The 23,268-nt window shown below is 42.0% G+C and overlaps 2 protein-coding genes across 2 annotated transcripts; both read right to left on the minus strand.

Annotated features, from left to right (window-relative positions):
- Positions 1-11,576: 11,576 nt before the first annotated feature.
- LOC133905863 (PP2A regulatory subunit TAP46) lies at positions 11,577-15,579 on the minus strand. The gene is made up of 9 exons (XM_062347644.1): positions 15,262-15,579; positions 15,036-15,158; positions 14,757-14,843; positions 14,567-14,671; positions 14,202-14,363; positions 13,622-13,657; positions 13,449-13,520; positions 12,461-12,738; positions 11,577-12,068 (listed from the first exon to the last, which is right to left on the minus strand). Exons 1-9 carry the CDS (start codon positions 15,412-15,414, stop codon positions 11,834-11,836), a joined length of 1,251 nt encoding a protein of 416 aa, XP_062203628.1. The 5' UTR covers positions 15,415-15,579; the 3' UTR covers positions 11,577-11,833.
- A 3,161-nt stretch (positions 15,580-18,740) lies between these two features.
- Positions 18,741-23,159, minus strand: LOC133905867 (uncharacterized). Its single transcript, XM_062347649.1, has 2 exons — positions 22,752-23,159; positions 18,741-19,774 (listed from the first exon to the last, which is right to left on the minus strand). The coding sequence occupies exons 1-2, from the start codon at positions 22,834-22,836 to the stop codon at positions 18,963-18,965; spliced, it is 897 nt and encodes a 298-aa protein (XP_062203633.1). The 5' UTR covers positions 22,837-23,159; the 3' UTR covers positions 18,741-18,962.
- Between the last annotated feature and the right edge of the window lie 109 nt (positions 23,160-23,268).

Here is a 23,268-nt window from a genome sequence, read left to right on the forward strand (position 1 = left end):
TATCCGATGAAAAAACACTGTTGCAGCCATGCTAATGACGTGATTAATGTATATTAATAAGTATTAACTAATATTAGTATATTTTAAATTAAATTAAGATTTAATATGATAAATTAAGTACTATAGAATGTATTTATATAAAATAAATATTATATTAACACTTGTTTTTATTTTAATCTTACGTAACATATACTCATACGAGTAATCAAACATCATCTCTTTTCAACCAGACTAAATATATATGATGAACCAAATAAATAACACTTCATCCACCGACATTTAAACTAGACTCACTAGATACTGGCCAGATTAGATCAGCAACAAAACGAGCCCTTTGTTGTTGGATCGTACAAAAGCTAGCCATGATTCTTGTCGATAGTGAAAACTGGGTGAAAAAGGCTGCTATATATCTTCCCTCTGGTCTTTATCACTCGAAAAAGTGAAGGAACGGCCGTGTACTTTTGACTGTGCGCCGGAAGTCAGGTCAGCCAACGAGTGAATCTAGATGCAGCCGTGCAATCCATCCAAAAAAGTGTCATTGTCTCTCGGACCTTTCGGCGAAATTGCAAGAGTGGAGGTCGAAACTCTGGATCAAAGTTACGGTAATTTCGTTGCATTGCATATGGTGTTGCAGTTTTGGCCTCTGCAGTGGCGGACGCAGACAGATAAGGTAGAGGTTTTTTTTTTCTTAGCACCGCATCCTTTTGCCTAGATTTTTTTTTAGACTTTTTAATAAGGTGTAAATCCGGGTTCGAATTTCGGATTGGTGAAGACACGCTCTTACGTCTTATCGGTGAGTTACGCACTTGTTTGCATAGATAGAGGGTTCTCATCTTCTTTATCTCTTTTTCTTCTCTTTACTCCTCCTCTAATCTTGAATAGAATTGCACACGCATCTTATTTTTATGTTATAACTAATTTTGATCAACCTAAATATAACTGTTGTACAGATATCATGAGCCATGACTATAGAATATTGCTTCCCATGTTAATTTGCTTGTTTATATGCCATTTGTTTTATTACCACTCATGGGGTAATTAAAACTGAAATTCTTACTTAATTACTTCACTGATGTTAACAGTTTATAAGAAAATCTCAAAAAAAATCATGACAAAGTATATCGAAACATGTAGTAGGCTTCACGTCCCAAACCCCATCTGCGTATATATTGTATTTTTTTTCTTGATCTAGATCCTATTTAAAACAATCAGGTAGGCTAACTTTGTTGCCAATGCATCATACATTTTTTCAGTGTAGTCCTTTTATTAATCTATTTTTTATTTTTTTACATAGCAAAGATAGCTTGCTACCGATCTCCTCATCACTACTTTTCAACCCATGGTGAGGTATTTGCCATGTCACCTCTCTACACAACCACTGGGACCTTATTACACTTTAGGAAATACTGATTCGAACAAGGTATAACAATACTGTCAAGGATGACAACGTGAATAGCTCAGTACTACTGCAATGCAACAAATATGGATTAATTGATGATGCAAGCTTATTAATTATCATAGCACAGTCTGTAAATTTTAATTTCTTTTTCAGAATATAATGCTATAGAACATTATTTTTCAGTTTCACATGTAGTTTGATTGGACTCTTGATCGATAACCATATAGCCAATGGTGGATGCAGAGGAGCCCGCTAGGAGGCTCATCCACCTCTCTTTCTCCCTCCATTATTTTCCTACTCTTGCTCTTCTTCTTTCTCTCTCTTTTCTTCTACCTCTCTCTCATCAATGGCAAAAAAGAAATCAGAGAATCAAGGAGGCTTCCATTTGGCTAGGAAGCAATAGGAGGGCTGAAGCCCCTTGGATTCCCCCCAGCATGTAGAGCTCAATCAAAATGCTCCCACCCGCGAACTATGATGAAATTTATTGTTGGTTCACATAATGGAAGGGTAAATGGACAACTAACTCAAACTTCATATTTAGCATATTTGTCTTCTCTTTGAGGAATGGAATTGAAAGGTATACCTACCACCAAAATGGCAAAATCACCGGATGACAGCACAAGTCTTCTTTTTTTCTTAGTCCTCTGTTTGCGAGTCGTGTGGCAATACGGCGATGGATCGGAACACTCAATTTATGAAGCTAAATATATAAGTAAACTATGTTGGGAGTTAGCATTTGATGATCATTAGCTATTTCAATTTTCAACCAAAGTACTAAATAGAATTACAGAATGCTTATTTGTCGGATTCATCGCACAATGAAGAAGAAGAAGAAAAAGAAAAAGACAGATGATATTTATCAGGCGCCTGAAATCGGCCTTTTTCTAACCGCACAATTTTCATCCAATGGCTATCCTATTTCTTCTTCCTCCTGCCCGCCTTGCACCGATTTCTCCGGTGGCGTTCCCGCCGTCGGATCCACACTCGCCACCCCTGCCACGCTAATCACTCCATTTTCGCGCTCCCTTGTCGCTAACCCCGTCCAACACCCGCCTCACCAGCGCCGCTGCCGCCACTTTGCCACACTGCCAAGCCACCACCCATCGCCAGTCCGGTCGTCGCCTCTAGCCTTCCTCTAAATCTGGCACCCCGAACCACCCACCCCCAACCCCCCCCCCCCCTAATCCGGCGGTGGCGTGTTCACACGGACGCCACAATGTAGGAAGCATGAAAAAAATATAATGACAACATAAATGAACAGTTGCACATAGATATGCAACAGAATCATAGATTAACCGCACGTCACAGCCCATGCATCATCATGCGCATGAACTCATCAAAGCACATGAAGTCGTCGCCGTCAGTGTCCACGCCACTGATCCTGCATCGGCAGTCCTCGATGGAGCATCGCTCGTCCCCGAGCGAGGCGAGCACGGCCGGAGCTCTCCGTTGAGATCCTCCCATCGCCGTCTGCATCAAACACCACGAACATCTCCTTTAGCTCGCCCTTGTCCATCGTGGTGGTGGTGATCTCCTTTAGAACGATGAGCTTGGCATTTGCCTCTGTGAGCATCTCGGCCAACTCCTAATCATACGACACCACCCTCCATAGTGCCACCTCCAGATCCTCGAGCGTCACGGACACTGGATTCTTGACCCCGGATGCGGACGCTGTTGACGACAACAAGATGGACGAGTCATCGGACCAAGATGACATGGTCGAGCCGAAAGAGACGCTCTTTCTCTTCCTCTTGGTCTCATTGGCAAAGGAGGAACCGAAGAAAGGCATACTGAGCTTCATGGGTATGTTAGCTTGTAGATGTGGTATCGAATTGAAGAGGCGGACTCGAGTGTCACGGACTAGGCTTAGGCCGGAGGATGAGCTGGACCGCAATGGCTGGGAGGCCCACTCGGCTGGGAGCAGAAGGCGTATTTGAGCCGGTCACTACCAGGAAGGAAACCCATCGAAGAACAAAGACCAAACTCATCTTCCTCCTCCGACTCTGGCTTCCCTTTCCTAAACCATCTCCTCTCTAATTCTCTACCCCTGCTGATCTCCCTTCAATCCCCATCCTCTTCTACTCTAGTGCTCTGTCTCTCTCTCTCAACTAGTCATATTCCTCTCAATTTGTATATGTGACTTGTGGAACTCGTTTGAGTGATCAATATAGCATCCGGTTGGATAGATTTAGTGTTCTCGTGAGTTGATTTGTGTGTTGGACTAAGCAGAACCATGAAAATTGGTATCAGAGTCATTCAATTTGAGGGTTCGTGCTATGGAGAATATTCATGAAGATCCATGTGATGCGTTGTTGGAGCAACTTAAGGAGCGAGGTCGGATTCTAGACCAGTTAAGCGAGGCTGTGGCCGGGCTGATGACGGCGTTGCGAGTTGCCGAACTCGTGAAGTCAGAGGTGGAGAAGGAGGAGCTTGAGCCGCAGATCGAAGTCCTTGGTGATGCTGCTGCAGCGGCATCCACCGTCTTTGCGCCGGCATCCACCACCGTGCCTACATCGACCACTACAACAGCTTTCTCGGCCATGTTTGTCCCTGTCTTTGCCTAGGGCACTGCCACCATTAACCCTGATACCACTTCTTGCGTCAACAACATCCACGCCATTGTTGATAGAGAGTCCGACGCTATCCACGTCTATGTTATCGTATCCAGAGATGCCTACACCTGCAGACGCGTCACACTTGACCCCATATGCACCCACCACATTCAATGGGACGTTCCGCCATGCCAGCACCCGCACTCAACGACACTCGATGATTTCCCCCACATGGTGCACAGCGACGCGCCCTTCGCATGCAAGCTTCCACACCAAGACCCCGTACTCAACGCCGACTTTGACCTCGCGCTCCACGACTTTAGCCCCGGTGACGTCGTCAATCATGGCCTCCTCTGCGACATCTCCATGCCCTATGTGCAGATGTCCATCAACAACGTGATGAAGGTGCGCATGGCATCACTGTTCCTGACCCACCACTACCCCTCAATTAACGTGCCATCCACTGCCACCATCCGCGACCACAAAATTTTGCGCATGCGACGGGCCCTCGACACTGTCGACATCGAGCTCATCAAGTCGATGGTCATGAGCGAGGACCTCAAACTCAATGACACGCTCGCCGTCATCGAGCTCGCCAACCCGGTGCTCCTGCCGCTCTAGTTACAACCTGCGTCTACCAAGTGCTCGATAGAATGTGTCTGCCACCTCACAGAGGTCCCTTGTGTATGGACTGCTTCGGAGCTCATCAACGAACCAATGGCGTCGCCATCCACGCCAGCGCTGCCCAGTGGGCTTATGGCCAAGCTTCCTGGCCTTCCCCTAGGGGGCTTCATCTTTGACACCGGTGGCAGCGTCCATGCCTATAGCAACATGCTCTCGTTGGGTAACAATGATGTCTCCATCGGCACCTGACTACGGTTCTACAGCTTCCTCCTCCACATTGGCCTCACCAAATGCACACTTGCGGACGGCAACCTTGTCGTGGTGTCGTCTCTCTTTGCTATGATGGTGGACTCTCACGGGCACGACGCTGAATCGATTAGAAACAAGCCCCGATCCAGGCACGTCTGGGAGAGTCATTACTGCCAACATGACTTCGCCGATGGCCTCTTTGACGTCATGAAGTGCAGTAGCAACCCAGTCGAAGATGGCGGCAAGTTATGGTTCTTGAGCATTCAGAGCAGCTGTGAGAGGGGGCTGCCAGCGTCATTCTGGGCCATTTTTGTGCTCAGTTGCACCAGTGTCAACCTCACTCTGTCAACCCGTGACTAGTCTTTCTATGCAGGGAAAGCTCATGTACCAGCGACGGGTGTGATTGCCCTACTAATGGTGGAGATGCACTGGGGTGCTCCCTGACCTTCTTCAAGAGAGTCGAAGTGAAGCCATGGCCGCCACCAACGACACAAGTGGAACTCTATGGGTCAACAACTACAACAGTGGAAGCGTGGACTTTATATATGTGCAATCAATATGCAAAGGAATACAAATTTTCACTAGTAGTGTTCTCAAAGTCCAAATGAAGGTTTGGACACTTACTAATCCCACTCAATATATCATTAACTTGCTCGGATTTATCAATTGGTAAGGTGGATAACAAAGTGGCATCCTTTTGGACAAATGAGGAAATCATTTGATGCTCTTCATGATGTGATGTAGTAGAGATTTCCACAAATGACGTCTCTGGAAGAAGTTCTTCTTCATCACATTTGGACTTATCATATCTTTCTTTAAGAGTAGTCTAAATAAGATAAGCGTCTTCAAACAGCATGATGGATTAAGTCACATCTATACTCAAAGCATTAAATAAAGTATTAGAAGCTTGAGCAATGAGATGTATGTATTTCTCTTTCTCATCAAATGATATGAGTTTATCACTATAGGGAGAAATGCTCATATCTACAACTCGATCTAGTTGAGGACTCATAGTACTAAAATTATAAAGCATGCGAGTACTCCACTCAATATAATTAGAGCCATCTAATAGGAGTGATACTATATGCATCAATTCACTAGTCGACATCTTTACTCTCTAGACGGTAAAGCTCTAGCAGAGAGAATTGGCTCTGATACCAATAGAAAGGACAATGATGTCGCCTAGAGGGGGTGAATAGGTATTTTTACAAAAATTTATCCCCTTTTACCGTTTATCTAAACTTGCAGCGGGAAATAAACTAACAGATTTTTCACAAGTAAAAATCCTAAATATGTTAGGTTCAATTAGTGCACAATTACTCTAAATAAGTGTAAAACTTACAATCCTAGGGTAACAAAGATTATTCAAAACTAGCAAAAAATATACAAGAAAACTCTAATTGAAAATCCTGAAAATACTGTTTATCGAAGGTTCCTGGTTCAATCCGGAACTTCTGGGTTCATATCTGATTATACAGAATCCGAAACTTTTGGGTTAAATTCGGGACTTCTGGGTTCAACAGAGAATGAACTCAAAACTGAAATTAAAGATACATAATGAGTTCTAGCTCAAACCAAATGAAGTCATGTGTTTCAAATGATGATTCTAAGTAGATTCATGAAGAACCTACAATTAATTTCACACGAGCAAGTAAATCGAGTAATATGCATAAATATTGAGTAAGAACTCAAGAACAAGGATACAAGAGGAGACACAAGATTTATTTTTCAAAGTTCGAACACCTCCTCTAGAGGTTCCTACGTCTACGTTGAGGGACTCGATCACACTTGAGCCGGGTTTCTCTCAACCATTTTCCTTGTCAAACTCAGTCGCACTTGAGGTTGGGTTTCCACTCTTGATTTCTTCCCTTATGAAGGTAAAATTGAAGCATTCACAAACTTTCCGCCACACACCACAACATTGGGTGCTTACCAGTGACGCCTAGTGGCATAGGGGATTGAATCCCTAAGAGTAACAAACACTTCGCGAACTTCTTGTCGATAAAGTCGAGTGCTCAAGATGAGATTTAGCTCGCTTGCACTCTATCTTTCAATTTCTCAAGTCAAGTCAACTCAGCTCATTTTTCTTCTCAAATCTCACACTAAAATAGAGTGTGCAGACCTCAAATGGCTTTGGCTTTAGAGTATTTCGTGGGAGCACCAGCAAAAACCAAAGGAGGGGGTGAGGGGATATTTATACCCAACCCCTAAAAACTAGCTGTTACATGCTTTTCTGGCCTAACCTAGATACTCTGGGTTTAACCCTGAACCTTTGGGTTGGTAGTAGAATGCGTAACCAATAACCTCTGACCGGAACTCAACTCGGAGGGTCCGAATGAAATACTAGAACCCAGAACATTCAAGTCAACCAGGAATCTCCGGGTAAATATTTAGACCTTAATCGAGCATCCCTACTCGGAGCAAAGTCCGGAGACTCCGGCAACCTGGAGTATTCGGATCAGTCTGTAACTTTCGAGTTAACACAACAGACCCTCTGAAAAACGACGATAATTTTTGATCTCAAAGTCCGATTTCGACGATTTTGGACTCTACGAAAAGCTTATTTAGAGAGCTACATATCCCAACTAAAATCATGATCTCAAACACATAGGATCAAACTAGGAATACTCCAAAATCTAATTTGGATACTTCCACACTTTCCGCACCGGACTCCTAAAGTGAACTCTCACTTTGGGTTGGTTAGAAACTCTTGAGCACTGAGATGCGACAATTAGCTCAACGTTGTATCCCTCTTAATAGTACGACATACTTATACTTAAATTCAAATATAAAACTCCTTTGAACCAATTTGAGCCTCTAAATACCTTCAAGTACCGCTTCTTTCTTTCAAACCTTGAGGGTTGCCAACTTCTATATCGTTTTTAATCTATCTCTTCTTGATTCTTCGTGTGATTGATACGAATCATCCATAGCTTCCGAGTTAACACAATAGACTCGAAAAAAAATAGCGATAACTTTTGACACCAAAGTTCGATTTTGGACTCTACGGAAAGTTTATTCAGAGAGCTACACATCCTAACTGAAATCATGATCTCAAACACATAGGATCAAACTAGTAACACTCTAAAATCTAATTCGAACACTTTCACACTTTCGACATTAGACTCCTAAAACGAACTCTCACTTTAGGTTGATTAGAAACTCTTGAGTACTGAGACACAACAATTAGCTCAACGTTGCATCCCTCTTAATAGTACGACATACATATACTTAAATTCAAATATAAAACTCATTTGAACTAATTTGAGCCTTTAAATACCTTCAAGTACCGCTTCTTTCTTTCAAACCTTGAGAGTTGCCACTATATCGTCTTTACTCCATCTCTTCTTGATTCTTCATGTGATTGATGCGAATTACCCATAGCTTCCCATATCCTCGTACGGTATTAGAGCAAACCCTTCACTCGCTCTTCACCACCGTTTTGGTCCAAGCCATTTGCTTGCCCTTTACCACCGGATGGTCCATCGCAGCCAAGTCTTGCTCGCCCTTCACCATCTTGCCATAGAAAACCATTTTATATCCGACATCTTAAATAAATTCACTTTATCATATATGGAGTCTAATCTTGTTCTTCACTCTTGGCATATATACTATCTCAATTCAACTCATGTCTTCTTAAGGAACTTAACCTCAACTCACTCTCAAGCACAAAGTATATGGGTTAGTCCATTAAAACTCAATTGATAACTTTATACCTTTAGTCATTTAGTCTCCACAAGTGACTTAGCCTTAATGTTTATTATCAATCTTCTTTGAGCTTCTCCTTCCAAACATCACCTAGAGCTCATTCATCTTATGTATATCTCTTCTTCATGCATAACCTATAGAATAACCTACTAACAATTCTCAACAATATTGTTAGTTCATAGGTATTATCATTAATTACCAAAATTACGCATAAGGATTAGATGCACTTTCAATATCACCAATATGCACCTTGCTTGAAAATTTGTCAAGACAATAGCTTGCATATTTTAGAGAGCATGTGTGATTTGGACAAGAGTGTGTTGATTGATCAAACAAGTGGTAACACATGCATCAAAATTGTCTTTATGACGACTGCAAAGGGATACAAGCTGATTCTCACAATTCTGGCATTCCTGAGCATAGAAAAAAGACATATTTAAGGCTTTGGGTGCTGAATTAGCACTTACTGAACCACTCTTGGGAATAAAAGGAATTGTCTCTAAGGAGAAGGAGCTAGCAGCAAAGCCATCCAATTCATACGCCCTTCAACAATTTGAAACTCCTGCTAACCCAAACATTCATCAGGAGACAATGGGGCCTGAAGTCTGGAAAGTTGCAGCAGGAGAGGGAGATACCAAAACTAGAACTAGGCATAACTCGTGGCATCTTTTTACTATTGGAGTTCTCTAGAGGCAAATAATCTTGAAGGCCTCGTTCCATGGACAGTGGGCTTATGGGCTAACCCCTGCTCAAGTCTTAGCGCTGCAGCTGGAGATTATGAGTAGCAATATCAAGTGTGGGATCTTGGGGGTCAAGTGCTTTGCAAGTTCTCCGCTTGGTTGGCTTGAGGGTAAGCCAAGTCTTAATGGGGGAGGAATGTCACAAACTAGGCTTAGGCCAAAGGATGAGCTGGACCGCAATGGCTGGGAGGCCCACTCGACTGGGAGCAGAAGGCGTATTTGAGCCAGTCACCGCTAGGAAGGAAATCCATCGAAGAACAAAGAGCAGACTCATCTTCCTCCTCCAACTCTAGCTTCTCTTTCCTAAACTGTCTCCTCTCTGATTCTCTACCTCTACTAATCTCCCTCCAATCCATATCCTCTTCTACTCTAGCGCTCTGTCTCTCTATCAGCTAGTCCTATTCCTCTCAATTTCTATATGTGACTTGTGGAACTCGTTTGAGTGATCAATATAGCATCCAGTTGGATCGATTTGGTGTTCTCGTGAGTTGATTTGTGTGTTGGATCAAGTGGGATTGTGACATCGAGGTAGGAAGGAAGGAGGGAGGGAGGGAGGAAGGTGAAGAGATTAGGGGTGGAGAAGACTAAGAGTGTTATAGGACGGGATAAGGGGGAAGTAGTGAGCTTCCAGGAAGCTTCACACCAGCGCAGGAAAATAACTACCGGTTCCCATAGGACCTACCTTTGTTGTGATTCTTTCGTCTCAACTTTGAAGCTTTCTCTCTTTTGTGGAAAAAAAAGAGAGCCTCCGCATGTAGCACCGCTCGGATTGATATAATCGGATCCAAACCATCTTGCATAGTAGCAGATTCAGAGACAAGAACTAGCAAGCTCTCTCTTCTTCTTTCTTCTTTCTTCTTTCTTCTTTCTCTCTCCTCCTCTTCTCTTCTTCTTTTTTCATACCATAAATTAAGGGGTGCTTAGGCCATCTCCAGCAGATACTCTAAAAATTTATCCCTTATAATACTATTACAGCATCCCATATTTTCTTTATTTTCAGCAGCTACTTTCCATCTCTCCTCAGACTCACAGTCATCCACTAGCTACAGTAATGCGGGCTCCCTTTTCGTCCGCATATTTGCCGGCGTCGGAATCGTTCGGTATCCTGTAGCGCTGGATAAAGCTTCCATTGGAGAGCGATGCGGCCAGCTGCTATCCGCAAAAGGACAGAAAAAGTGACGGCACAATGATACGAGGCGTTTTTTCTCCGGCTGGAGATAGCCTTAGAGAGGCTCTTCGGAGGCCCCTTGCCTAGGGATGGAAACGGATCGAATACGTATGGAATCGAATTCGGATAGTACGATTTACCACATTTTAATCCAAATGCGAATACGGATCCGGATATCCTCGAATACGAATAGAATCGGATAGTTCGAATACGAATCCGCATTCGGATATCTACTCAATCTTCGAAATTCAGGTCGAAAATTTAAATTTTTGAAAAAAATTGACTGAAATTTGATAAAATTCGACTGAAATTTGTTCTAATTTGATTGGGCCGGAATTTTAGAAATTTTGTTCAAAATTCATGTTGGAAATTTAATTTTTTTATCAAATTTAACTGAAATTGGACTAAAATTTGTTCCAATTTGATTGGGTTGGAATTTCGTTCATATCTGAAATTTCTAAAACTTTAGCAAAATTTGGTTCTCTGGTTGGCGGATACGGATACGAATCGGATATATCTCGAATTCGGATATCCATATTTGAATCCGAATCTCGAAAACGAATTCGGATACGAATATCTATATTCGTATTTTAATAGATACAAAATCAAATAATTTGAATTTTTTACCATCCATTTCCATCCCTATCCTTGCCCGCAGGTGGATCTGCCACTGGTCCTGCAGTCTTAGGCTGCGGCTCGACCTGTCCTCCGCTGCAGCTTGGCTCGTGCTCCAGACCTGCTCACGCGGATATGTTCTGAGATCTTCACACGTGGACATATGGCGGCAATCCGAGCGATGCTAGGGAAGGAGGCTTCTACAACACCGATATATAGAATACCCCCCCCCCCCCCCCAAAAAAAAATCTTTTGGGTACGTCGGATGCAACGAAAGAGAGATCCTTTATATACTGCGCCCACAGGTCCTGCAGTCTTTGTTCCAACATTCTGTGTACTTCCTTATGCTTTGTACACTAGTTCATTTACCAGTTATTACTTGTGGTGTTTGCAAATGATTTTGCAACATACGCACTTCACTTCCGCTGTTATAGATGGTGCCATTAAGTAGCAACATTCGGGCCATCACTTGATCCAGAACGGCAGTATGTTACGTCTTATGACTTGGCCATACCTACCCATGCTCCAGAACATTGATAACAGAGACTATTTCAGTGAAACATGAAACCGTGCACTTGCACAACCAGGCTATTATACACTGAACATCAATAGAAAAACACATCTGAAAAATTAGTAAAATCGTACATTCTATAATCTACGTGAACATCTGTTTCAAGTGGGATTTCAATACAATAAAATTAGTAAAATCACACATTCTATAATCTACGTGAACATCTGTTTCAAGTGGGATTTCAATACAATGCAAATGGATCCCAGTTTAGCCACAGGGTGTGAGCTTCTTGTTGCCTGCGCCACGAGGATTGTCATCCTTCCAGTCATCCCATGCTCTTGCTTTCTCCTCCTCGGCATCCTCATTGTCTTGGGCTGAGCTAGTGCCATCCTTGTGCCATGCGGAGTTCGCATCTTGAATCATCTTAGCAGTCCTTTCTTGCCATTTCTCCATCATTTTCATCTCACGTAAACCAGCTTCTTCTATGCTCATTGTTGGCATCCTGTGATCCAAGCAAGACAGGAAGGCAACAGAAAAATGTATCAAAGGTACTCCTATAGGCTTCAACAATGTTTCATGAAACGTCAAAGCATGGACACCACAGGATCAATCCAGGGGTACGATCCCCATCTTTATCAGTATGACATTGTAGGGCATAATATATATTCGTCTTTACCAGCAATATTAGAAGTATTTCACTTCTTACGTGAACCTTGTCATAACCTATAGCTACATCTGTAAGGCAAACTTCAAGTGTATTTCATTAGGAATTGTGGTAAATAGTGCTCATTCCATGTTCAGCGATTAAAAATTATCATCAGCAGAGAGGCATATAATAGAAAATGGCAAAGATTGAAGTTTTCAGGTGTAGAACACTATATTTTTAAGGCATACCTGTAACCAGGTTGAAAAACTTGTGCAGCCATCCTCTCCCTTTCACTGGTTAGTCCTCCACCAACAAGACTTGCAGGTCCAAATATCAGGGGTTGGTGTTTGTGATCATGAGCTTGTGAAACACTTGCTCTTCCTTCAATGACGTCTTGAGCAAATGTTGCGCAAGTGATTGGATCAGCTGGTTTGGAATATGGTGCACGGTTGGCAGCATTATGGTGCCAAGATTCAGCTTTTTGTGTACGTTCATCAAGCATTTCACGAGCAAATGCGTTCCCGTCCTAAGACATCGTTTATGTTAGTATGTTACAACAGAAAATTTTCTTTGTAAAACAAAACAAGCCTCCAGGTACATGCAGTCACTAGATGCATACAGGCAACAGAAAGGAGCCAAAGGAAAAACTATGCAACAGTTTTTGACTTTTTTTCTTGCAGGCAATCTGCTGAGTTCTATGCTTTGAGAGAATTATCCTAAAAAATTCTAACAGCTCATAAATGTTACTCCCAAAAAACACAATCTGCTCAACACTCATAGGCTTTCAAGAATTATATTTTATTGTTACATTGTTGAAGTCCCAACTGCTATTGATTACTAATATTAATATTAAGTCCATTTCAAACAAACACCATGTAAAAGTTTGTCAAACACAACCAGTCTAAAACTTAGCACATCAGCTAAGGTGTGCTAAACTTCTGCAAGTACAGAGATTCATGATTTATTAGGAACTATGATAACTCTTATTATGATGGAAAACCTTAATGCTATTCCCAAGTTGAAATCTCCCCATTATCTAGGTACCCATCTTATAAAAAAAACACAAATCAAAGCCTCCCAGTATCTCTACAGATTCCCGCATTATTCTGAGAAACACAATGACCGAAAGCTCCATGGCACAGCATGGGAAATAAAACAAAGAATGCTTAAAACTTGGCACTAAGAAAAATTAGCAAATGATGCTACCAACAAAAATACTTAGTTCAATAGATTTACCTTTTTTTGTCTTTCCTTTACAACTAGAAGCATTTCTTCTTCCTTCTTTAGCATTTCAATAAGATCAAAAGCCTATGGAGCAAGCAAAATATAAACAGTTAAAAGATGGACATTTTCTGAAATCAACAATTGGTGGCTAGTCTTACAGGAACAGTTGCCACAGAAAAACTAACCTTACAGAGAGCCAGTGAGATGGTAGCTAACCATGCCTGTAGAAGAGAAAACAAATTCGAAACTATATCATACAACTTGACACTTATAAACATTACACACTAGGTATATGTTTGACCCTATCTTCAAAAGCAAGACGACCAGATTTGAAAACATTGATTTAGTCAGAAAAGGTATAGCATAAGACAAGCAAAATACATTACAGATTAGAAGATCTCACAATATGAGAAAAGTTGGATGAAGTGCTCAAGAACTGAAGGAAAAAAAAAATCATTCTGGGCATGAAGTGTGCTAAAGAGCAACTGTGCAATTTGGTTTGCACGAACCTAGCTGGACGGATGAATTCATAAAACTCCATATAAGCATTAGAACTAAACAGATTAAAATCCATCCTATTGACCATAGTAAAGCTTAATCTTCTTTTCAGCTAGTTTAAGTTGGGATCTGTTGAAATATAGGAATCATGCAGCAACTCCTGTATAAATGATTCTGTCACCATCCTTTTGGCACACAAGGTTTGATTCAAGATATTGAGCATTTCACACATAATGGTAGCTAGTATTCCAGATGTCTGATTCTAACCTCTCTTTCTTCTTCTCCATCATCATCCAAGGCATCTTCCTCCCCAGCTTCAATAGGAGCAGATAAAGCAGCTGCTCTCGATGAGCGCCCACGCCTTTCTTTTCTCTCTTTGATCTCTTGGAGCTTTGTTTCTGCAGCCTTTTGACGTTTGAACCGGGCAACCTAGGCTCCAGAAATAAGAAATATACTAAATTACAGGAAATTAACCAACTTAAAAATGTTAAGAGTAATCAGCATATGTGTCCCCAGATTTTGCAGGCTCAACGGAAGAATTGTGTCGCATATTATGGTGTTTCTAGTATAGACTGCAAACTGTTTAGTGATTCCTTGATATGTTAAGAGTGAAAAAAGTAATTCGGTATCACCTTTTGTGCTCTTCGGTTTGCCATGGTATCAGGCTGCTTTTGTCTAGACAATTCTAGCTCATCCTCTGGAATAAGCTCTAATACTTCACAGATAGCAATAAACTCCTGTAGAACCCAAAAGCAGTGATTAATACATGAGAAATAGGTGATGCAATGACTCATGTAGGGAAGCCCCTAGAAGATTGTTAACCTTCAAATGGTCCTGTGATGCCTTAATAACTGGGATCCGATCCTCCTGTGCTATCTTCTCCGTCATTTCCCCGAGGTAGTATGGGACCTAAAATACCACCAAAGATCAGATATATAACCGAAAAAGTTGGATTTTGAGCCACTGAAGCGGTTATAGGTTTCCTAGCATCGTTGTGATCCAAGCCGCACCGACAACTGATAAGGCGTCTACTATCATCATGGCCTGTTTTATGAACTTGTACGCAGAGCAGAGGGAGGGAGGGAGGGAGCGGGGACATACGAGTAGGTATTTGAGGTTGGCGGTGGAGACGTCGTCCTTGGTCTCGTTGGGGGAGAAGAGGCCGAGCTTGCTGACCATCTCGTCGCAGCGCCGCAGCAGGTCGACCCCCTTCCGGATCCCTTCCTGCCCAGCACAACACCAAGCAGGTAAGCACTCGCAGGCACGAAACAGGACAAGAGGACTCCTCCGAGGAGGAGCAGAAGGAAGCGATCCAAAAACAGAGAACCTGGTCGAGGGAGGAGTCGGAGGCGAGGGAGTGGAGCCGCGACGCCTTGTCGAAGAGGGCCGGGAGGGGGAGGTCGGCGTCGTCGTCCCCCGACTCCGGATGGAGACGCATCTGCGATCGCATCTTGTTCCCGACCTCCTCCACCTCCGCCATTCTGTCTGGTTGCAAGTTCTCTCCCGGAACCAAGCGAGGGGCCACCAAACCCTAGCGGCCTAGCAAGGCAGAGTCGCGGGAGGAGAGGACAGCGGAGGGCGGAAACGTCTCGAAGGGAGCAGAGGAGAGGACGGCAGAGTCTGGTGGTGTGGCCGGCTGAGACTAGTGTAGGGAAGCAAATTCCAATTAGTACCTGTTAAAAACTTTTTTTATGATGACAGTGTCTTTTTTTTTCAACTTAACCACTAGATCAAGATATATAGCTGGATCAGAGTATTTTTACTAGAAAATTCCTATAAAATATGCTTCTCCTCTCTGGTGTCTCAGTGTCATATGCTTTTACGGACGTGGGGTGCTTTTGTTTGGAGGAATCAAAGATGATCGCCTATGTTTTGCTGGAGGGGTGATTTAATTTTTTTAATATAGATAGGTTGATCTAATTTTTTATTTAGTTAGATAAATAAAATTTGAATTTGGTTAATCAAAGTTTTGTGAGACCCACTTATTATATATTTAATTTTTTATTAAAATATAACTATGTGAGATTTTTTTTTATTTAATTGTAATGGATACAATGGTACAATTAGATCGTAAATCTGATAAATGGTTTATAAGATAATATCATTTAAAACATGTTAATAAAAAAATATATTTACTCTGACCAGTTAGAATATGCCATATCATTGCTAAAACTCATTCAAAATATGGATTTTTTCATCCGGCTAATTTTATAGATATATTCATCCAACATCTAAATAGAATATTCCCCTTGGCTGATCATCCTATTCAGCTTACCCTCCAACCAACTATTAAAAAACCCGAATAACTATCTATCATTTAGGAATATCTCTTTAATAAAACACACTTATATTATATCTTCGGTCTTCGATAGTCATTGATGTGTGGGATGTCACGTGTCCTCTCTAAGATCTCCCGATGTTAGCAAAGCATGGCGGAGAGCAGCGTGTTGCCTCCATCACACGACGCTACTATTCGTGAGGTCCAGCGGGCCTCATTCTCTTTTATAGTTTTCTATAAGAAACAAGTCAATTCTTTTTTATCTTTAAATTACTTATCACATTATCTTTTTACTTAAGTGAACATCTAATTAATACCTAAGAAACTAGCATTAGAAGTGATCTAAAACCCTTCTAACAAAAAAACTATTGGACAAATACATCCAGCTAGAGAACCATTTTTACAGTGCATTTGTAACACTACAGGGACCACAAGAAACCCAGAATGCTACTCAGATCAACCTACAGGGTGCTGAAGCTTAAAGAAATTTTTGACAGCACTTCTCCTGAAACTAGAGGTAACTAACAACATCACACACATACAGATAACAATTTAAAGATTATCAGGCGAGCAACATATAAGTCCTAGCAATGGAGGAACAAGCCTCGATCACATCCAAACCACTATAGTACCAAATATATATATTACAGAGCAAAACAACACCATCTAACAGCGTAACATACTTAACCAAAAGAGTAAGGTGAATGTGCAAGTGGCGTGCAACTATCCATCCTGCATACGCGCCATCACCTCAAAAGATACCTGGAAAGAAAATAAGGGTGAGATTCGAAAACCTCAGCAAGTGAATTTACTTTAAAGAGCTATTTAGTTATAATTAATTAAGCAATCATCTTTAAATAGAAACTAGAAACGGGACAGACTATCAACATCAAAAGCAAATATGGCTAAGCCAATCCAACAGCAACATTACTCATTTAACATCCTCTTAGTATAACCCTTCACAACCACATCATATATATAAGCCAACTTAAAAGAAGCAAGACATGGATACGAACAAATTAAATAACTTTATATGAATGCATAATTATACATATGATATGCTCGTCTTCATCCTTACCCCTTCTCGGATAACGTAAGGGTGTCCATCGTATCCCTCTTCGGGTAACATATGATGTTGTACCGTACCCCTTCTCGGGTAATATATGATGCTATATCGGTAGGTCACAACCAAAAGATAGCGACATGACTTTTCAATGCATGAGATGCATATGTACGACATGCTTTATGCATAACCAAACAGATATCTTCCAGAGTATGAAAAAGACTTCAAAAAATCAAGTAAACTTCTAAAAGATAAACAACAGGGTAACAAGCTCATAATCAGTTTATCAGGTTAGATGTATGCATTGTAATTAAATAACAGAGGCAACTAAGTAACAGGTAAAGCGTAGCCATCCGATACATTCACTTGCCTTCACTGGTGACCTGGAGCGGCACCACCTGAACAAACACCCAATTAGCACCAATACGCCGCAGTAACCAAACAAAAGATGACACACACTTCTACGTTCCAATACCCCACAAACCTGATAACTGAAAGGCTATGGAAAGACATATACCAACTAGCTCGCTAGACGCCGAATAAGAACATCATCTAGCTCGATCGAGGACCGAAGAACCAGACACAAAATACGGGCTAATCCTCGCCGAACACCAACACCACTTCACCAAAAGCGTATAAACCGTTTACCCAAAAAGAACAACACCAACACCATTAGAAAGCCTACGACGCGAACTATAACTTTCATTATAGACCTACACTCACATCCAACATCGGTTAGACCTCAACTTGAGTTGATGCGCTACTCGCTAACCTGGCTAACAATGCACCAATCCAACGACGTGGGCGATCGATCTCAACCTCCTACAAGCATCTAGGGATTACAAAGGAATCACCTTTGGAGCAGAAACGCGAATCGGAGAAGAAAACCAGCAAACTCGTGGAAAGCCTCCTCCTCCCTTTTTCTTCCTCTTTCTTCTTTCTCCCTTCTTCTTTTCTTCTTTTTCCTTTCTTTCCTTTTCTTTTTTCCTTTCTTTTCTTTCCTTTTCTCCTGCTCTAGTCGACCGGCTAGCCCCCTACTCCCTCCTCCCCCACGCCCTCCCCTGGCTCCCCTCCTAGTGCCACCGGCCAACGGCGCTCCGACCAATGACCGGTGGCCGAGAGGCACGGCAAGAGACCAGCGACGACAACCGAGCACGTGACGATGGCCAAGATGGCAAGAGGCGATGGCGACAACCGAAGACGACGACTGCGATAGCGGCAAAACACCAATAGCTAGGGTTAAGAGCTGATGGGTAAGGCAAGTCGGGCCGAATGGAAGGTGAGAGCCGATCTCACCGGGACTTATTATTATTATTATTATTATTTTAATTTCAACCAACGGTCTGAACTTATTGGACTTACCATATACTCATCGAATGTTCAAACACGACGTTAGATAGCAAAATAAAATCATCTCAACGAGATCTACGCATCTATAGCCTCCGATCGTCGAACCGAGCAACGGTTTAAAAAGTCATATTATTATATATTTTTTCTGGGTTTTACAGTATTGGAATGGCACCAGCCACGCTCCCATTTACGATAACAGAACGGCATCTCTGAAAGACAGGAAAACGCAAAATATTTCTTTACAGGTAGTACCACTTTGCCAGCAGCCCATTCACTGCTCTAACACAGAAGCTAGAAACTATTCATGTCTCATACTCTCCGCGATTTCGCCACGAAATCAAAGGCCACCTTCTATTCCCTGACCATTTTGGCAAGCCCTGTTGTGCAATGGACGCCATTCCTTATCTCTTCCTCCACGGTCCTGCCAGCCACTTCGTTGGTAGCCCTCAGCCTGGTTCCTCTGTCTACTGTTTTTGTGCTGTAAGTACCCGCCATTGTTCCGTTTCCTGCCAGACATGTTACTTTGATCCTGGTATCTATTGTTGGATCCACCATGGAAGCTATTCCTGTTATTCGATGAATAATGGTTGTTGCTCGAACTGTGCCAATTGGGGTTATCCAGAGCATCACCCCAACCGGAGTTGCTATTACCCCATTTATCGAAAGATTCATGCTTCACTCCCCAACTCAAATTGGGTCTTGAATGATCCTCCCAGTCCCACTTATCGACTTCAGCTGGCTTTTCTATATAGATATCCCAGTTTCCAGATCGGTTCTGAGTACACTTGTTATCTGCCCCGGTATTGGCCAATCCAGCAGCTGGGGCTAAATTATTATCAGAGTCAAATGGTAGTCGTACCTTATCCAGGTCAGCTACCACCTCAGGGTCAACTTTGCACCAGTGGTTGACTTTATCAATATACATATCAGGGTCTGGCAAAGGTATATCAGAAGCTTGACCATGATAATTAGCCCAGAACCTTGCTTTTGCATTCTGATAATTCTCAAAGGCTCCTGAATCATCCCAGTGCTCAAGGTTATTATATACCGAAACATATTGCTTGTTTTCACAGAACCTCTGCCAAGAAATGTCGCCAACATAGCTGCAAAATTCCCTTTCCCATAATGGCACTGAGCAGTGATTTTGTCCTGTGCATATGAAAATGAATATCAGAATCATGGTAGCAGCACGGTAATGCAGGAAGATAAAAGATTCCTAACCTACTGCATTCTGCAAACAGGAACAAAAACAGGATAAACTTGTGGCTACATTGATCAACACTACTGTGCAAATTTGAAAGCTGTAGGCTGAAATTCTAGATTCAATACAGTAACATTGGGGTGAAAACAAGTTGGTATAAACACAAGCTCAATTTAAACCTAGACTAAAGTAGAATATGAAGGTGCTTGCGGTTTCTATGTATGAATAAAAAAACTAGATGTCAGGATAAAAAGGAAAGCTAGATACACGTACTTACACATGAAGAAACCATGCACTATAACTGAAAAAACAACAAGTTCAATTGAGAGTAAAGAACAAGTGCAGTGAATCAAGTAGTTCGTGCAACCTTCTGATAATGAGTAGAGTGTTATATAGTGTGGCATTAAAAACTTTATGTCAAGTACCAACAAAAAGAAAAAAAATAGTAAAACATAGTGATAGTGGAAGCGTGTAAGGTTTAAGTCACACCACAAACAAAATATGAATTCAGGAAGAATAACATAGTGACAGTGTAAGCCTGTAAAGTCTAAGTCACACCGCAAACAAAATATTAATTCAGGAAGAAAGATAAGTGGAGAAACTACTCTGTCCTCATTCATGGGCCTTCTAGACAGAGAAATCTCTCAATTAGCCATTGTATCTGTTATGTGGCAAGTAACAACGTAATACTATTACAATCCTGGAGTTACAAAGATAGTGTTTTGCCGTTCTAGTTCCATTGCCAACCCTATATGTACATGTTTGTCATGTGTGTGCTAGCCATTTTAATTCATATAACGAATGTAGTTTCTATGTTATGCAGACCTCTGTAGTGACGTCAGTTTCAGTAATGAACACAAGACTGAGTGACAAATTTGACAGATAGTATAAATTCCTCCATCCTGAAATGATTCATGGATAACCACTCAGATTATTAGAATCATTAATGAACCCAACCAAGGTATAAAAGATTCATGGAAATTGGGCATTCACAACAGTGAGGATGCAAAGTTTAGATGCAGTTCAAAGGAAGAAGATTGGCAAAAAGGACAAAGAAGTGATGGCGAAGAACGAAGGCCCTGGTTCTTTATTTGTTAGGCTGGCTCCTGGCTGTATTAGATTTAAGTTCTGAACTCTTAAGTGTTATGTCTGAGATGTTTAGAACATTTGCCAGGAGGCTATGCAGATGTTTTTCATGTTATGCTCCGATGTTGTACTGTAACTTTTATTTTGGTTTCAACATAAGAAGCTCAACACATCTCCTCCTTGTTCTAAAAAGAATACGATCATATATAAACCTACAGTGAGCGAGGAGCATTAAATTTCCTATTTAGCATGTTTTCATTTTCATGGCTAAATTAATGCCTTCCAGGATCTTAATGGAGGAGCTCTTTTGCCAGCCGCCAATATAATTCGCTGACGATTAAGAAGGGTGAGGAAAACCCTAAACCAAACTCTAACCCCAAACATAAATCATAAACCACTAAAACTTGATCCTAACCCTAAAACCTTATCTTAATAAGCAAGCATTGTTTGAGTTTATCTACATAAGCCAACTTCTAGACTTAACTGCTTGTAAGCCTTAATCATTTCATGCATAAGACAAGCTCAAGGCCACACACCCTTATGCAGCATCTGACCTGGGATCAAAAGGTTATTACTTTTCAGATGGGCTTACAGTCTCTCTTTGTTCTTATGAATGAAGATCTAGGATGTGGCAGAAAAGACACTAGTCGATAACATTCTTAAAGGTTTAAACAACGGAGTCATTCAAAATTCTATATAAAGGTTTTAATCTTATAATGAGAGCACTCATTCTAAAGGTAAGCTTATCTATTGCTGCAAGTCTGCACAACTGAATTTGACAGTTCTAACAATTATCTAATTATGATCATTAATAATGTGAGAAGTAATTGATCATGTCTCCTCTAGCGGATCATAACTTTTAGGAATTGAGGTCAAACTACTTAAGTAAAAAAATAGATGTCATGTGTGGGACCCATCATAAAATGTACCCAAAGGTCATAGTTATTTTCCAATGGACATCGGTTGCTTAATCAAGGATGGAGCAAGGTGGTGTGGCAAAGCACACACAGCGACAAAGCAACAAATGCGGAATACACGTGTCAAAAGTGAGCCGTGGATCAGGACGATCCCAGCTGTTGAATCTAGTGGAATGGTGATTAGACGTAGATATCTGTGAAATGGTGAAACAAACGGTTGGTATTGTTTTTAGGCAACTATAATAGATGAAGAAAGGGGATAAAGATTCAAAATTTGAAATTGGCACGCTATATAATATTCTTGATTATCACTTCAATGTATCGCGAAATGGTGCTACATTTTCGTTATCTCATTAATACTCGAAGCCCTATTCTATTCTTTCTGGAAAGAGATGCTGGGCAGACTGTGACTGAAAAAAAAAAAGATGGCTTCTTGTACAAATTTGCACACTTGCAATTGTAGAACCCTCCCAATTCGTGTGTCCAAAAAGCACGGGTTAGGAAGGGTATCAAAGCAAGCACTGTCTGGCATTTCAGTGCAACATTTTGCGATGGTAAGAACTAAACTCGTGAGATAGCTTCTCGCTACAGGTAACTTGTATCAGTGACTCTGATTTTAAGCTTGAACTAACATAAGAAAAGGGCAATCCGCCATTTACACAGGTTGTAATGCTCTAAGGATGGCAGGAACCGAACCGATAACTAGGTCCATTTCTAGCACATTGAAAAAAAAATCAGCTTCCAAGAAGAATTAAGAAGTAAATGCATAGATCGAAGAAGTTCTAACCCGATCCTACCCTATGTGATTACAAGCTGATTTCACCCGAATCGCAATCTCGGATTGCGAAAACAAGAGTACGGAATCGGACCCAGGATAGAGGGCGAGGGAGGAGGGGAAGAGCAATCGACCAAGTGCCCGTACCGTAATCAGGCGGAGGAAGAGGAGGGCGCGAAGGGCGGCGGTCGCGGTGTTTCCTCGTCAGCCGCGGCCGATTCCAACCCCCCATCGGGAGGAGGAAGAGGAGGAGCACCCAGCCCCCAACTCAGCGGTTCGCCGGAGCTCCCAAAGTACGGCACCAAACCAAGGCCAGCCTAACGGCAGGCAATCGTAGTCTCGCAAGAACTAGCTCGCCATGCGGCTACGAAGCCGTCGCATCTCGAGAGGGGGCTGCCTGTGCCTCTCTGGGCGAGGATTCTTGCTATATATTGAGACAGCCGAACCGAGATCAGAAAAGGCAAGCAAAGAGCTGCGCGTGCACCGTGCGAGGCGGCAGGAGGAAGACGAAGCAGGGAAAGAGGAAACTAGGCCCGGCAACGGGGCGAGTCGGATCCAGGTGCAGCAAATCATCCGGCCTGAAACCCAAATAAAAAACCCGATCCGAATCCAAAACATGGGTAAAAAATTGCTCCAGATCCTGAACCCAACAGAACCCGAAACC

This window comes from Phragmites australis, chromosome 23 (assembly GCF_958298935.1).
Source record: "Phragmites australis chromosome 23, lpPhrAust1.1, whole genome shotgun sequence".
Lineage (NCBI taxonomy): Eukaryota > Viridiplantae > Streptophyta > Magnoliopsida > Poales > Poaceae > Phragmites > Phragmites australis.

What these genes read in the sequence shown, in the direction of transcription:
- LOC133905867 (XM_062347649.1), bottom strand. Translation starts at nt 22,836, where the DNA reads ATGGGGGGTTGGAATCGGCCGCGGCTGACGAGGAAACACCGCGACCGC. An exon ending in TCTTCCTCCGCCTGATTACG is followed by an intron (nt 19,775 to 22,751) that starts GTACGGGCACTT and finishes TCATATGCACAG; the next exon opens with GACAAAATCACTGCTCAGTG.
- LOC133905863 (XM_062347644.1), bottom strand. Translation starts at nt 15,414, where the DNA reads ATGGCGGAGGTGGAGGAGGTCGGGAACAAGATGCGATCGCAGATGCGT. An exon ending in CCAACCTCAAATACCTACTC is followed by an intron (nt 14,844 to 15,035) that starts GTATGTCCCCGC and finishes GTGGTATTTTAG; the next exon opens with GTCCCATACTACCTCGGGGA. An exon ending in CATCACAGGACCATTTGAAG is followed by an intron (nt 14,672 to 14,756) that starts GTTAACAATCTT and finishes TGGGTTCTACAG; the next exon opens with GAGTTTATTGCTATCTGTGA.